Source organism: Eriocheir sinensis, chromosome 44, assembly GCF_024679095.1.
Source record: "Eriocheir sinensis breed Jianghai 21 chromosome 44, ASM2467909v1, whole genome shotgun sequence".
NCBI classification, from domain to species: Eukaryota; Metazoa; Arthropoda; class Malacostraca; order Decapoda; family Varunidae; genus Eriocheir; species Eriocheir sinensis.
The window spans coordinates 3838291-3854504 of record NC_066552.1 but is presented as its reverse complement, the minus strand read 5'-3'; the positions used below and the strand labels follow the sequence as shown (position 1 = coordinate 3854504).

At 40.3% G+C, this 16214-nt stretch overlaps 1 protein-coding gene across 6 annotated transcripts in view; it reads left to right on the top strand.

The window, feature by feature from the left end:
• LOC126980296 (basic proline-rich protein-like) overlaps positions 1-16214 on the top strand; it is a 71472-nt gene that overhangs the window by 35531 nt on the left and 19727 nt on the right. Inside the window, exon 1 of one of the 6 annotated variants that reach the window (XM_050830020.1) lies at positions 4741-4875. The exons of the other annotated variants lie outside the window; for them this stretch is intronic. Within the exon in view, the coding sequence (XP_050685977.1) occupies positions 4839-4875 (37 nt within the window). The 5' untranslated portion in view covers positions 4741-4838. Of the gene's footprint in view, positions 1-4740; positions 4876-16214 lie in introns of those variants that run through there. 6 annotated transcript variants of the gene reach the window in all.

The following is a 16214-nucleotide window of genomic DNA, read 5'->3' as shown; positions in this document are numbered from 1 at the left end:
TCTCTCAAAGATGAAAACAATAGAGTGCGTTTCTATTTTTGGCAAGAGAGAGAGAGAGAGAGAGAGAGAGAGAGGGGCCAGGGACGTCCTTATTACGTCACACTCAACGAGTACTACTTCTCTCCTCCTCCTCCTCCTCCTCTGTTCCCTCCATCCTCTCCCTCCCTTTATCAGTGCTCTCCAACCTTCCCCTCGTCTCTCTCTCTCTCTCTCTCTCTCTCTCTCTCTCTCTCTCTCTCTCTCTCTCTCTCTCTCTCTCTCTCTCGTGTCCCCTCGTCCCCTCCTTCCTCCAACCAGCTTCCTCTCTCTCTCTCTCTCCTCCTCCTCCTCCTCCTGCTCTCCCTCCTTTCTATTATCTTCTTCACCTCCCATCCAATCTTCTCTCTTCATCCATTATATTCCTTCCTTCTCTCCCTTCTCTGTTTTCCTCCTCTTTCGCCTCTCTCCCTTACTCCTCAGTCTTCCCCTCTTTCTCCCCCTCTTCCCATTTTTCTCCCTTCTCTTATTCTTTTTAAATTCTCCTCCTATTTTTCTTCCTTACACTTTTCTCCCTCTCTTCTTTCTTCTTCTCACTGTTTATTCTCCTTTTTTTGTCAAATTAACCTTCAACCTCTTTCTTCTCTTCTTCCTATCTGTTTCACCTCCATTCTCTTCTTCCTCATTATCTCTCTCCTCTCCTTTCCTCTCTCTTTCTTCTTCCTATCTGTTTCACCTCCATTCTCTTCTTCCTCATTATCTCTCTCCTCTCCTTTCCTCTCTCTTTCTTCTTCCTATCTGTTTCACCTCCATTCTCTTCTTCCTCATTATCTCTCTCCTCTCCTTTCTCTTTCTTCTTCCTATCTGTTTTACCTCCATTCTCTTCTTCCTCATTATCTCTCTCCTCTCCTTTCCTCTCTCCCTCCCATCCCTCCTTAACTTTTTCCTATTTCCTTCTACTCCGACCTTCATTTAGTTCCTCCTATCTGATTCACTCACTCTCTCCTTCCTTTTCACTTCCCTTGCCTTCCTCTCTCCCTTCCTCCCTTTTCTCTTTCCCTCCCTCCCTTCCTTCCATACCTTTATCCAGAGATCTTGTCCTCAAAGAAGTAAATCAATGCACTCGGTACGTGAGAGAGAGAGAGATTTTTTTTTAATAACAGCGCACCGTTTACACATTCATGCACTCGTTTTTAATTTTGGTGTTTTATTATTATTGTAACCGCCCGGCAGGGGCAGTCAGTTGATGGATAAGGAAAGACCCGTCTGTCTGATGCGATCTCTAGTTTTATCGATCAAACCTGTCAATATGAAGTACACACCTTCACACTCCGAGAATCATCTATCGTTAACTATTCTCATCACTGCATTGACACATCAATGATAACTGATTGGTGTCCAATCGAGTACAAAAGACAATACATGGATCAGTATAACACATTATAACACACCGTCAGGTGTCCGACTGCCTGACATACATACAAATACAACACATGGAGCACTACAACACATAAGAACACAACTTCAACGGAACTTACACTGCCAGGGTCTATACACACCTCGGGCTCTCGGTCGCTCGTCCGCCCCAACGTCTTCCCTGCACCAATTTCCTTAACCGTCTGCCCTTCGCCGGGGCCTTCGTGCTCGCTTCCCTGCTGTATGGGGCATACTCACGGCTCTGAACAAGGACGCCTTCATATGACTGTAGGCCGGCCTACTGGATTGGTGACCTCTCTGACCGTAATGTCATAACATTCCCGACGATAAATGGCCTTTGCGATAGTAAACCTTTCCCTTATTCCTTCCTCTCCACTCTTCCACCTCTCTTCTCATCTCTCTCCACTTCTCCCCCTCTCTCATTTTCCTCTATTTCCTCACATCGCCAAACGGCGATAACAATTATTATTATTATTATTATTATTATTATTATTATTATTATTATTATTATTATTATTATTATTATTTTATTTATTAGTACTGGTTTGTTTCTTAATATGTGAAGGGCAACATAAAAGTCACCGTGTTAGTATTAGTGTGTGTGTGTGTGTGTGTGTGTGTGTGTGTGTGTGTGTGTGTGTGTGTGTGTGTGCTTCTAATGGGTTATACTCTATTAGCTCTTGTGAAAGTCTTCGTTTTCTGCCTGGAGAAAACGAGAGAGAGAGAGAGAGAGAGAGAGAGAGAGAGAGAGTAATAATAATAATGATAACAACAATAATGATGAGTAAGTGTCACGTTTTTATGTCATAAAGATTTTCAATATTTAATTAAACTCACCGCTTTGTTGTTGTTTTCCTTTACTCTCCTTCACTCCTCAAAATAAATACCTTTGAATATTTTTTTTTCGTTACCAGAAAAAAACGTGAACCCTTCTTGTAACTGTTAACATACTGACAACGAAAGCAACAGTGGCGACCCTTTATTAACCGTTCAATTGTTTTTTCTTCACTCTCCTTCACTCCTCAAAATGAATACCTTTGAATATTTTTTTTTTATCATTACCAGAAAAAAAAAAGTAAATCCCTTTTGTAACTGGTAACATAAAAACAACGAAAGTAACAGTGGCGACCCAAGACAGAAAGTAACAGATGATGATGATGATGATGGTTGTACTAAGGTTATTCTAATACTAATTCCCTCATCATTACTCTATCTATCTAACTATCTATCTATCTAGCTCAGTGCAAGAAACTGTATGAGAAAAAAACATTGAAAAGAAAGAAAAAAATATTAAGGTCTATTTTTTTTTCTTCATCTTTTTTGTCTTTTGTTTTGCTTCCCTCACTACTTCTTCTTCTCCCCCGCCTCCTCTTCCTCCTCCTTCTTCTTTTTCTTCTTCTTCATCTTCTTCTTCTTCTTCTTCTTCTTCTTCTTCTTCGTTGTCTCTTCTTTTTCTTTTTCATCTCTTTCTTCTTCTTCTTCTTCTTCTTCTTCTTCTTCTTCTTCTTCTTCTTGTTTTGTTTTCTTCTTCTTCTTCTTCTTTCCCTCCCACACAATTTTTTTTTTTTTTTACAAAGGGCACGTATATTACAAAACTTTTCAGGGGGAGAGAATGTGTGTTATCTACTTGAGAGAGAGAGAGAGGGGATGTGTCTCCGGGGTACTCCCCGTCCTCTCTGTACAATGAATTAGGGCTCTCTCTCTCTCTCTCTCTCTCTCTCTCTCTCTCTCTCTCTCTCTCTCTCTCTATAATTCGGGGACAGCTGCACTCACAACCTCCTCCTCCTCCCCCTCCCCTTCCTCCTCCTCCTCTTCCTTCTCCTCCTCCTCTCCTTCCTCCTCCTCCTCCTCCACAATTAATGTTACTGCATAAACACAAGCGCAGAAAATAACATGGATTAGAAATATTTATAGTGTGTGTGTGTGTGTGTGTGTGTGTGTGTGTGTGTGTGTGTGTGTGTGTGTGTGTGTGTGTGTGTGTGTGTGTGTGTGTGTGTGTGTGTGTGTGTGTGTGTGTGTGTGTGTGTGTGTGTGTGTGTGTGTGTGTGTGTGTGTGTGTGTGTGTGTGTGTGTTCTTCATAAGCATTTGAATATTAAGATTAATTATAAAAAAAGGTAATTAGGATTCAAGCCACGTTTTGTTTGTTCTTCCTATCTTTTCCTTCATTCTCTCTCTCTCTCTCTCTCTCTCTCTCTCTCTCTCTCTCTCTCTCTCTCTCTCTCTCTCTCTCTCTCTCTCTCTCTCTCTCTCTCTCTCTCTCTCTCTCTCTCTCCCTTTCTTGGCTAACAAAAAAACACTGCTCGCTTTATCAACGTAATGACCTAAATGTAAGTGTGTGTGTGTGTGTGTGTGTGTGTGTGTCCATAATGGTTGCACAGATCTCGCGTGTAGTTGGAAGATTATACTTGTTATTTTAGATAAGTTGGTGGTAGTAGTAGTAGCAGCAGCTGTAGTAGTAGTAGTAGTAGTAGTAGTAGTAGTAGTAGTAGTAGTATACAAAGTCGTTAGAAGGAAGTATCATTAGCTTAAGTGAGATCTGAATAGCTTTCTCTCTCTCTCTCTCTCTCTCTCTCTCTCTCTCTCTCTCTCTCTCTCTCTCTCTCTCTCTCTCTCTCTCTCTCTTCGTAGGGCGTCATAGGGTCGTGGGAGTCGTAGTATGTGTGTGTGTGTGTTTGTGTGCAAGGTGGTGATGTATGTTTGTTGCCACGGTAAGGTGTTTGTATACTACCGTGAGTGTGTGTCGATGGATAGATGGAGGGAGGAGGAGAGTGGCACAGGAGCGCTTTCGACCGGAGGAGGAAGAGGAGGAGGAGGAGGAGGAGGGGGAAGAGGAGGAGGAGGAGGAGTGTGAAGATGGACCGTGACTGACGAAATGTCGAAGAAGGGTTAAGGAAGAGGAGGAGGAGGAGGAGGAGGAGAGGGAGGAGGAGGAGCATGCCAATTTTCAGGTTAGTAGAGAAAATGAGAAGAGAGAGAGAGAGAGAGAGAGAGAACATGAAGGGGGGAAAGAGAGCAATACTGGAAGGGAGGAGGAGGAGAGAGGGGAAAGAGGAGACTGGAAGAGAGGGGAAAGAGGAGGAGGAGGAGGAAAGAGAGAGGGAAGGAGGGAGGGGGAAGTGGAGGAGGAGGGGGAACGAGAGAGAGAGAGAGAGAGACAGAGATAGAGAGTGGGAGGGGGATCAGTTACCTCCTCCTCCTCTTCCTCCTCCTCCTCCACACAGCTGCTGCAGAAGGAGGAGGAGGAGGAGGAGGAGGAAGAAGAAGAGGAGGAGGAGGAAAGGAAGGCCAGTTTTCCCGCAGTGGTGGTGGAGGAAAGGAGGAAGAACCCGTGTGGCTCTCCTCTTGTGAATTTGGAGGTGTTTGTGGTGGTGGTGGTGGTGCAGTGGTGGTGTGGTGGTGGTGGCGGTGGTGGTGGTGGCGGTGTATGTTTCAACTGTGGAAGCTTCGTTGCAGTGGATGCGGTGATGATTTCGGTGTTTGTTTTTTCGTGTGTTTGTGTCTGTGTTTGTGAATTAATGTGCTTGTTCGTGTTTGTTTTTGTGTGTTTGTGTGGCCTTGCTTCCTGTCTTTCTGTTTTGAGTTATCGATTTGTCATGTGTGTTTGTGTGTTTGTTAATCAATCTGCGTGTTCGTGTTTGTTGGTGTTTGTGTGGCCTTGCTTCCTGTCTTTCTGTTTGTCTTATTGATTCGTCATGTTTGTGTCTGTTTTTGTTAATTAATCTGCTTGTTTGTGTTTGTTTACGTGTGTGTTTGTTGGTGTTTGTGTGGCCTTGCTTCCTGTCTTTCTGTTTGAGTTATTGATTTGTCATATGTGTGTGTTTGTGTGTGTGTGTGTGTGTGTGTGTGTGTGTGTGTGTGTGTGTGTGTGTGTGTGTGTGTGTGTGTGTTTGTTAATTATAATCTGTTTGTCTCGTGTTTGTGTCTGTGTTGCTTCTTGTTTTTCTCTGTTTGCTTTTCCGTTTTATCGTGTTTGTGTGTGTGTTTGTGAATGTGTTTGTATTTTCTCCTTCCTGGCTGTTTGTTTTGCCGCTTCTCGTGTCGTTTGTGTGTCTGTGTTTGCTTCTGTTTGTCTTTCTGTGTATTGATTTCCTTTGCTGCTTGTTTGTCTTTAATATTGTGTTGTTTGTATGTGTTTGTTCGTGTTTGTGTGTGTTTATCCAATTTCTGTGTGGTTCAGCTTTCTCTATTTCTGTCTGTCTATCTATTTATATATCTATCTGCTTTACTGTTTTATCAAGGTTTGTGTATTTTGATATTTTCATTTTGTGGGTAACTTAATCAAAACTTGGATCTCCTAATTTTACAAGCCAGCTGACAAGAGCAAGTATAGTTCCTTTCTTCTAATGTCTATCTAATTTCGTGTGGTTCAGCTTTCTCTCTGTCTATATCTATCTATCTATCTACTGTTTTATCATGGTCTATTTTAATATTTTTTTATGGGTAACTTAATCAAAACTTGGGTCGCCTCCTAATTTTACAAGCCAGCTGACAAGAGCAAGTATAGTTCCTTTCTTCTAATGTCTATCTAATTTTGTGTGGTTTGGCTTTCTCTATTTTTGTCAATATCTATTTATCTATCTCTTTGCTTCACTGTTTTATCAAGGTGTGTTTGTTTTAATATTTTCGTTTCGTGGGCGACTTATCAAAACTTGGGTCGTTTACTAATTTCGCTAACCACCTAACATGAGCAAGTATAGTTCGTTCCTGCCAATCCATAAATAAGTTTGTAAATGCATGAAGGAGTGAATGGATAAGTAAAGAAGCACACCCCTTTAGTCCCTTAATCTCCAATACGTTTATCTTTTCCTTTTTCTTTTTCTGCTTCGATTTTTTTTTTATATATCACTTTTTCATCCTTTTGTCCGATCCGCTTTTCTTCTTTTCTCTCCCTCCTCTCTCCCTCCCTCCTTCCCTCTTCCCTTCCCTCCCTCCCTCTTTCATTCGTTCCTTCCTCCTTCTCTTCCTTTGTCATTCCTTTTTTCGTATCTACCTCCCTTCCTTCCTTCCTTCCTTCCTCTCTCCCTTCCTCCGTTCCTCCCTTCCTCCACTTAAAAACTATTGAGACTTCCTCGCTTAGTTTGCTCCTCCTCCTCCTCCTCCTCCTCCAAAAGAAAGAAGGAGATAGAAAAGTATAATATATGAACCTTGAAAATGGAGACAAAAATATAGGTGTGTGTGTGTGTGTGTGTGTGTGTGTGTGTGGACGGTGGATAATTGCATGAAGTGAAGAACAGTATTGGTGGTGACGGTGTTGATATTGGTGTTGATATTGGTGTTGCATTGGTGTTGATGGACTGGTGGTGGTGGGTGGGTGGGTGAGGAGGGGACGGAAGGGTGGGTGAGTCACTGACCGAGCGGATGAATGAATTGACGGGTGGACAGGAGGATGTGGTGGTGGTGGTGGTGGTGGTGGTGGTGATGTTGTTGTTGTTGTTGTTGTTGTCGTTGTTGGTGGTGGTGGTGGTGGTGATGGTGGTGGTGGTGGTGGTGGTGATGTTGTTGTTGTTGATGTATATCGTGTTACATCAATGATATTACCTCACCTCCTCCTCTTCTTCCTCCTCCTCCTCCTCCTCCTCCTCTTCCTCTTCTCCCCTTTCTCTCCCCTTTCCTTCCCTATTCCTCCTTTCCTCCTACCTTTCCTTCCATTCTTTTCTCCTTTCTCCCTTCTCCCTCTTTCCACTTTTCTCTCCTCTTTCTCTCCCTCTTCCCTCCTCCATTTCCTTCTTTCTCCGCCTCTCTTATTTCCTCCTTCCTTTCCCCTACTCTTCCTTTTCCTCTGCTTCCCATATTCTTTAACTCACCTCCTCCTCCTCCTCCTCCTCCTGTCCCTTTAATGCATCCTTACTCCGTGTTCCTCCTCCTCCTCCTCCTCCCTCCCTTTACGCCTCTTCCCTTTAAACACTTTCTCTCCCTCATTCATCACCCATTATCTCCCTCCTCTTGTCCTTCCCTCTTACCTCTTGTATTGCTCTTACGTAACTCATTTCTTCCTCTTCCTCTTCCTTCTCCTCTTCCTCTGGTTATGCTTTCTCCTTACTCTTCCCTTCCTTTCTTTTCCTTTCCTTTCCTTTCCTTTCCTCTCCTCTCCTCTCCTTTCCCTAACCTTTCCTTCCCTACCCTTCCTTTCTCCTCCCTTCCATCCTTTTCTTCCCCCCTCCCTTCCCTTCCTCTCCTCTTCTTCCTCCTCCCTTCCCAAACCTTCCTCTCACTACCTGTCTCTTTTGCAACCTCCCCCTTCTCTTCCCTTCTCTTCCCTTCTTTTCTCTTCCATCTTCCCTTCCCTTCCTTTCCCTACCTACATTAATGCTTCCTCTTCCACCTACCTCTCGCCTCTTCTTTATTCATTCATTCATTCATTTTGTTTGTCTTTTTCGTTATTTTTTTCGTTTTTTATTTAATTCTTCGTTTCTTACTGTTTATTCTTATTTTCTCATTCATTTATTTATTATTTTATTCATTCTCTCTCTCTCTCTCTCTCTCTCTCTCTCTCTCTCTCTCTCTCTCTCTCTCTCTCTCTCTCTCTCTCTCTCTCTCTCTCTCTCTCTCTCTCTCTCTCTCTCTCTCTCGACCGAAGGCTTGCGGGGTTGCTCTCTTTTACGCTCCATGAATCCATTACGTGTGTGTGTGTGTGTGTGTGTGTGTGTGTGTGTGTGTGTGTGTGTGTGTGTATCGATGTATGTATGTCTATGTTTGTATGTGTGTGCTTGAGAGAGAGAGAGAGTTTAAAAGCCAGACGGAGGAAATTGATTTAATTCTTTTGGTTGTTTACTCAGCGGTGAAAATATTAGAGAGAGAGCAAGTATCAATCAAGGGCGACGAACACACACACACACACACACACACACACACATACACACGTACACCATATAAAGAATGTCTTAAGAACCATCCTCTTTAAAAGTAGGGCTGAGAGAGAGAGAGAGAGAGAGCACTTGACGCCCTTCAACGACAGGTCAAGTTTGTCAGTCCTTGTTTGATAATAATAATAATAATAATAATAATAATAATAATAATAATAATAATAATAGTGATAAAGGAAAAAATACAGGAAGAAAAAAAATATGGAAGAGGAAAAACGAAATTATGCATAAAAGTTGAGGAAGAGGAGGAGGAGGAGGAGGAGGAGGGACGGAAGGGGTGATTTGGGAATATCCGATGCTCTTCCTCTCTCCTCCTCCCTCTCCTCTCTCCTCCTCCCTCTCCTCTTCTCTTCCTTTCTCTTATCTCTTCCTCTCTCTCCTCTTCCTCTTTCATCCTCTTTCTACGTCTTCCTCTTTCCAGGGTGGCCAAGTCTTAGCCTCCTCCTCCTCCTCCTCCTCCTCCTTGGCTGCAGCTTTGGCTTGATCGAAGGAAAGTTTTGCGGTCATTGCAACCTCCCTCACCCCCTTCTCTCTCTCTCTCTCTCTCTCTCTCTCTCTCTCTCTCTCTCTCTCTCTCTCTCTCTCTCTCTCTCTCTCTCTCCTTTTCCCCTCTTTCCCTTATTCAGTTCCTCCGTTTTCCTTTTATTTCCTACATTTCCATTATTCCTCCTCTTCCTCTTCCTCTTTCTCCTCTTTCCCCTCCTTTGCTTTCTTCCCTAATGCGGATTTGATTACTTCTTTAAAATAACATCGACGGCTCTGTGTGTGTGTGTGTGTGTGTGTGTGTGTGTGTGTGTGTGTGTGTGTGTGTGTGTGTGTGTGATGTTTTCGCACTAACTCTACACTTACACAATAGTCTTATCATTCGTACTTTTCCTGTCGATATCATGTCAATTCTTTAGTAACATCCTTCGCTCCCTAGACATCTCTATCGTTTGTTCCTGATATCCCCATTTGCCATTTCCGACCTACATTTCTCTCCCAGTATTATCAGCCACATGTTCTCGCCTCCCTGATTTGAAAGGGGGACTCTTATAAAACCTTTTCATTATAGAGGGCGCCACAATACTTACCGGTTCCTTGTTTTGGTATTTTCAATCGCTTCCACTCCTTATATTAACTAGTTTCAGAGGTTGGGATGGAGATCAGTCGGGTTGTAATGAGTGTTTTTTTAGGTTCACGGTACAGAAGAACGGTTAAACTACCAAAAGGGTCATAAAACTACCCCTGGAAATACCACTAACTCATACGAAAGCCTTGTCAAATATGAGTGCTGGGGCGCCTTATCGGTTCCTGGTTTGTTGGTATTTTCAAACTCTTACACTCCTTATATCAAATATTTTCAAAGGCCGGGGTTGAGAGCAGTCGGGTTCTAATGAGTGTTTTTTAGGTTCACGGTGCAGAAGGGTTGAACTGCCACCAGGGTCATAAAAACTACCCCTGGAAATGCCCCAAACTCATACGAAAGTCTTGTCAAATGTATGTTGGGGCGCCTTGTCGGTTCCTTGTCTGTTGGCATTTTCAAACTCTTCCACTCCTTATATCAGCTATTTCCAAAGGCCAGGAAGGAGAGAAGTCGGGTTGTAATGAGTGCTTTTTTAGGTTCACGGTACAAAAGAAAGGTTGAACTACCGCCAGGGTCATAAAGCTACCCCTGGAAATGCACCCAACTCCTACGAAAGCCCTGTCATATGTGTGCTTGGGCGTTGGAGTGTTTGAGAATTCGACCCAGCCTCTGTGTTACCTATATTTTCTCTCCCTGATATTTCGTTATGGGGGGACTCAAAAGTGCTTCATTGTAGAGGGCATCACAGTAAAATTATATGGAGTCCTGTGATGTTGTCTATATTGAAATCAGCTTATATTATTGTTAAACTTTCTCTCCTACTTTACTGTCTTTGTGCTTGTGGAACTTCTTGTACTACCATCTATTTCAAAACATCTTTCATCTATCAATCAATCTCTATGCGGAACTTCTTGTACTACCATCTATTTCAAAACATCTTTCATCTATCAATCAATCTCTATGCGGAACTTCTTGTACTACCATCTATTTCAAAACATCTTTCATCTATCAATCAATCTCTATGCGGAACTTCTTGTCCTGCCATCTATTTCAAAACATCTTTCATCTATCAATCAATCTCTATACTTGTACTTATGGATCTCCCTGTTCTTCCATCTATAGTAAAACATCTTGTACCTATTCAGACTTATACTAATGAATCTTCCCGTGCTGCCGTGCTTACTCAATCAGCTTACTATTCCCCGTCCCATATTAGTCGCCATGGCATAAGGACGGATAAGATAGGACAGTGTTACCAACCCCTATGAAGCAGTTTATATCTCTCCTCTCTCCTCCATGTTTTTCTTCTTTTCACGGATTGTTTTCTTGTATATTTCTCTTTTCATTTTGTTTTCCTTTTTATATTGATGTTTTTCGTTTTGTTTTCCTTCATTTCGTTGTTGTTGTTGGTGTTGTTTTCGTTCCTTTGTTACGTTCGTTATCAGTAAGGAAGGACATTGTAATCTGGGCTGCCTTTGTCACACTAATTACTCTCTCTCTCTCTCTCTCTCTCTCTCTCTCTCTCTCTCTCTCTCTCTCTCTCTCTCTCTCTCTCTCTCTCTCTCTCTCTCTCTCTCTCTCTCTCTCTCTCTCTCTCTCTCTCTCGGTCCATATATCTTAATTATTGTTTACGTGTGTGTGTGTGTGTGTGTGTGTGTGTGTGTGTGTTAATTAGCTATGGCGTCTTTTGAGTGTCCTAAGATGGGGTCAAGTACTGGAGGAGGAGGAGGAGGAGGAGGAAGAAGAAGAGGAGGAGGAAGATGTTGATATTGAATCCTGTCCTTCCTTTTTGTCCTTACAGCTTCATCATCATCATCATCATCATTCTCATTATCATCCACTTCCTCCTCCACCTCCTCCTCCTCCTCCTATCACGTGACCTTGCCAGCGCCTCCATTGTCTCTGTTTCTGTAATGTTATGAAGTCCTTGAAATTTTTTAATAACCTTGTGTGTGTGTCTGTCTTTTATTATGTTGTGTACGTGTGTGTGTGTGTGTGTGTGTGTGTGTGTGTGTGTGTGTGTGTGTGGTTATGAGGTGTGTTTTTACTGGCATTCCTTTGATACAGAAGGTTAGGAAAAAAAATAGATTGATATATTTATTGATTTATTGTTTTATTTACTTTTTTATATACTTATTTACACAAAGAAAGAAGTATCGTGTTTGTTTTTATCTTTTTCTTTTTTTTTCTTTTCCTTGTTTTCGTTCTTTCTCTTTTCTCTTTCTTTTTCTCCTTTTCTGTCTTCTTGTCATTCGTTCTTAAATTCTTTCTTCCATTGTTTCTTTTTATCTTTATGCTTTTATTGATTTTATTGTTTCGTACTGTGGAAATAAAGTGACCTAAACAAATACACGTAAAAAAAAAAACGAAATTGAGAAAAAAACAAAAACTAAAATAAAAAATAGTGAGAAAGGAAGAAAAAATAAACAAGTGAATCAATAACAACAACAACAACAACAACAAGAACAATTGAGTGAGTGCCAAGTAAGTCTGCCAGACGTGAACGTGACCTTGACCTTGATCACGTGACGACACACATGACCTGACAGTGCCACCCCCCCCTCCCCCTCCCCCCCCCCCCCGGACACCCCCCTCCCTCCCTGACCTCACTACCATGCTGGACTGTGCCAATCTGTTTTGTTGGACCTGGACTGCGCTGACCCTGGGTGAGTGTGTGTGTTCGTGTGTGTGTGTGTGTGTGTGTGTGTGTGTGTAATTTTTCTTTCTTTATTTTTATTTATATATTTATTTATTTATTATTTTTTGTGTGTTTGAAAGTAGGTAAAAAAACAAGGAAAAGGTCAATAAATAAATGATGTGTGTATTTGTGTGTGTGTGTGTGTGTGTGTGTGTGTGTGTGTGTGTGTTTCAAAAGTAGGTGAGAAGGTAGAAAAGAAAAAAAATATAATGATAGTTTTTTTGTGCTTACTGACTAATGGAAAACGAAGGAAGACGAGGAGGAGGAGGAAGAGAAAGAGGAGGAGGAGGAGGAGGAGGAGGAGGAAGAAGGAAAAAGTTAGAGAATTAATGGATATAATTAAAGTCGAAGTGATATATTTCCGCTGATATAGGGAGAGAGGAAGGAGATAGGAAGAAAGGAAGAAAGAGGGAAGGAAGGAAAAAAAGATAACAAAGATTGGGTGTGGGAGAAAGGGAAGGAAGGAAACGTAAGTAAGAAAAGAAAATAGATGATAAAAAATGGAGAGATGAATGAAGGGAGGAAGGAAGGATGAGAAAGAGAAGGAAACGATGAAGGAAAACGTAGATAAGGAAATGAAAGAAGTTAGTAAGAGAAGAAAGGGAGATAAGAATGAAGGAAGAAAGATAGTAAGATAGGAATGTAGGATAAGGAAGAGAGAAGAAGAGATAAATAAAGAAAAAAATAGGAAAATACGATAAGAAAAAGAAAAAAACGAAGAAAAAAAAGTCGGCAAAAGAAAATCATACATAAGACGAGAGAGAGAGAGAGAGAGAGAACTCGTGGTCACTTGCCCCCATTTCTGTAATTTCCGCTTTTCCGTGGATTGTTGGGTCCATCTGTTGTTTGGGAGGTGGAGGAGGAGGAGGAGGAGGAAGAGGAAGGGGAAGGAGAGAGGGGAAAGAAGAGTAGTGAAAGGGAGGGGAGGGGAGGGGAAGGGGAGGAATGTGCATGGGGGTGGAGGGGAAGGGAGGGAAGGGAAGGGGAAGTATGGGGAGGAGAGTGTATGGAGGGGAAGTATGGGGAGGAGAGTGTATGGAGGGGAGGGGAGGGGAGAAGAGAGAGGAGGGGAAGGGAAGGGGGGGGTGGAGAGGAAGGGGAGGAATGGTATTAGTAACTATGGTAGATAATTATATAATGGACGATGAGTAGGGGGTCGCAGAGAGAGAGAGAGAGAGAGAGAACATTGATCGTACGAGGACAAGTTATTGCTCTATTTTTGTATCGTCCGTTTCCTTGACCCACATAATGCATTAGAGAGAGAGAGAGAGAGAGAGAGACGGAAAAGGAAGGAAAATAAAGTAAAGGAGAAAGAAGGGAAGGAAAATTGGATGGATGTGAAAGGAAAGAAAAATAAGGATATGAGAGAGAGAGAGAGAGAGAGAGAGAGAGAGAGAGCGCAACCAAACCAAACCCAAAACCAACCAATCAACCCTCAATCCACAAATCATTCCCTTCACCAATCAACCAAGAACCGATATTTTAACCCGATATTAGCCAAGCCGATTTTACCTGCCGATACATGCTGCCGATAATTACCGATAGCGGCCATGATTACAGGTGTGCTTAGGTGGATGGGCCCGATTAATTAGTGTTGACTTCCGATAATTAGGAGGAGGAGGAGGGATTGTTGTGGGTGGGTGTGATGGTAGTGGTCTCTCTCTCTCTCTCTCTCTCTCTCTCTCTCTCTCTCTCTCTCTCTCTCTCTCTCTCTCTCTCTCTCTCTCTCTCTCTCGTTGACGTAGTGAAGAAAAATAAAGTTGCTTAGTAAGAAGGAATATTTTTGTCTGTGCTACGTGTGTGTGTGTGTGTGTGTGTGTGTGTGTGTGTGTGTGTGTGTGTGTGTGTGTGTGTGTGTGTGTGTGTTACGAATGATAGTGCCGTAGCAACAGTGTGAGGAGGAGGAGGAGGAGGAGGAGGAAAAAATAGTACAATGCTCTCCAATGATATTTGCGGTTGAGAGAGAAGAATGCGTTGCCCTGTAAATTACGTTAATATCCAATGTGCATTTCCTTTTAATGGCTCATGTATTGTTCTCTCTCTCTCTCTCTCCTTTTTTTCCCTCTAATTTTATGGGTGTGTGTGTTGTCCTGTCCTATTTTCTCTCTTTATTCCTTTCTTTTTTCTTTTCTTCTCTTTATTCCTTTCTTTTTTTCTTTTCTCTTTATTCCTTTCTTTTTTCTTTTCTCTTTATTGCTTTCTTTTTTCTTTTCTTCTCTTTATTCCTTTCTTTTTTCTTTTCTCTTTATTCCTTTCTTTTTTCTTTTCTCTTTATTCCTTTCTTTTTTCTTTTCTCTTTATTCCTTTCTTTTTTCTTTTCTCTTTATTCCTTTCTTTTTTCTTTTCTCTTTATTCCTTTCTTTTTTTCTTTTCTCTTTATTCCTTTCTTTTTTCTTTTCTCTTTATTCCTTTTTTTCTTTTTATTCCTTTCTTTTTTCTTTTCTCGTTATTCCTTTCTTTTTTCTTTTCTCTTTATTCCTTTCTTTTTTCTTTTCTCTATTCCTTTCTTTTTTCTTTTTTCTATTCCTTTCTTTTTTCTTTTCTTCTCTTTATTCCTTTCTTTTTTCTTTTCTCTATTCCTTTCTTTTTTCTTTTCTCTTTATTCCTTTCTTTTTTCTTTTCTCTATTCCTTTCTTTTTTTTCTCTTTATTCCTTTCTTTTTTTCTTTTCTCTTTATTCCTTTCTTTTTTCTTTTCTCTATTCCTTTCTTTTTTTTCTCTTTATTCCTTTCTTTTTTTCTTTTCTCTTTATTCCTTTCTTTTTTCTTTTCTCTATTCCTTTCTTTTTTTCTTTTCTCTTTATTCCTTTCTTTTTTCTTTTCTCTTTATTCCTTTCTTTTTTCTTTTCTCTTTATTCCTTTCTTTTTTCTTTTCTCTTTATTCCTTTCTTTTTTCTTTTCTCTTTATTCCTTTCTTTTTTCTTTTCTCTTTATTCCTTTCTTTTTTCTTTTCTCTATTCCTTTCTTTTTTCTTTTCTCTTTATTCCTTTCTTTTTTTCTTTTCTCTTTATTCCTTTCTTTTTTCTTTTCTCTTTATTCCTTTCTTTTTTCTTTTCTCTTTATTCCTTTCTTTTTTCTTTTCTCTTTATTCCCTTCACTTTTCTTTTCTTTTTATTCCTTTCTTTTTTTCTTTTCTCTTTATTCCTTTCTTTTTTCTTTTCTCTTTATTCCTTTCTTTTTTCTTTTCTCTTTATTCCTTTCTTTTTTCTTTTCTCTTTATTCCTTTCTTTTTTCTTTTCTCTTTATTCCTTTCTTTTTTCTTTTCTTCTCTTTATTCCTTTCTTTTTTCTTTTCTTTATTCCTTTCTTTTTTCTTTTCTCTTTATTCCTTTCTTTTTTCTTTTCTCTTTATTCCTTTCTTTTTTCTTTTCTCTTTATTCCTTTCTTTTTTCTTTTCTCTTTATTCCTTCTTTTTTCTTTTCTTCTCTTTATTCCTTTCTTTTTTCTTTTCTCTTTATTCCTTTCTTTTTTCTTTTCTCTTTATTCCTTTCTTTTTTTCTTTTCTCTTTATTCCTTTCTTTTTTCTTTTCTCTTTATTCCTTTCTTTTTTTCTTTTCTCTATTCCTTTCTTTTTTCTTTTCTTCTCTTTATTCCTTTCTTTTTTTCTCTGTTGTGGTCTTCCTCCCTTTAATAAACTTCTTTTCCTCTTTTCCTCTTTTCCTTTTTTTATATTGTAGTTATGTATTTAATTGGCGGGTGGTGGCAGAGAAAGACAGGAAATATTTTGTACTCTTAACCTGCAAAACACACACACACACACACACACACACACACACACACACACACACACACACACACACAGAAAGATAATTATGGAGCCTGTCTATATTACCCCTTTTTTTCACAGCTGTTCATTTCATCATTAATTTTTTTTTTTTGTATGGTTCATTTCTTCTTCACTCTGATAATTAGGGGAATTTTTAAAGGCATTTTCACTTGATATCGTCACGTGTATGCCTCTCAAGTGTTATATAATTATCTTTTTTCTCATTTTTTTATCTTCTTGCTTTTTATATGTATTTTGTTTGTTTGTTATGTAGTATGTTAAGACAGTGGTATTGTCTTCTAGTACATTGATCACTGTTAGTAATATAAAATCATCTTCTTCTTCTCCTTTTTCTTCTTCTTTTCCTTCCTTTTCTTCCTTTTCTTCTGCCTCTTCTTTTTTTCTTTTCT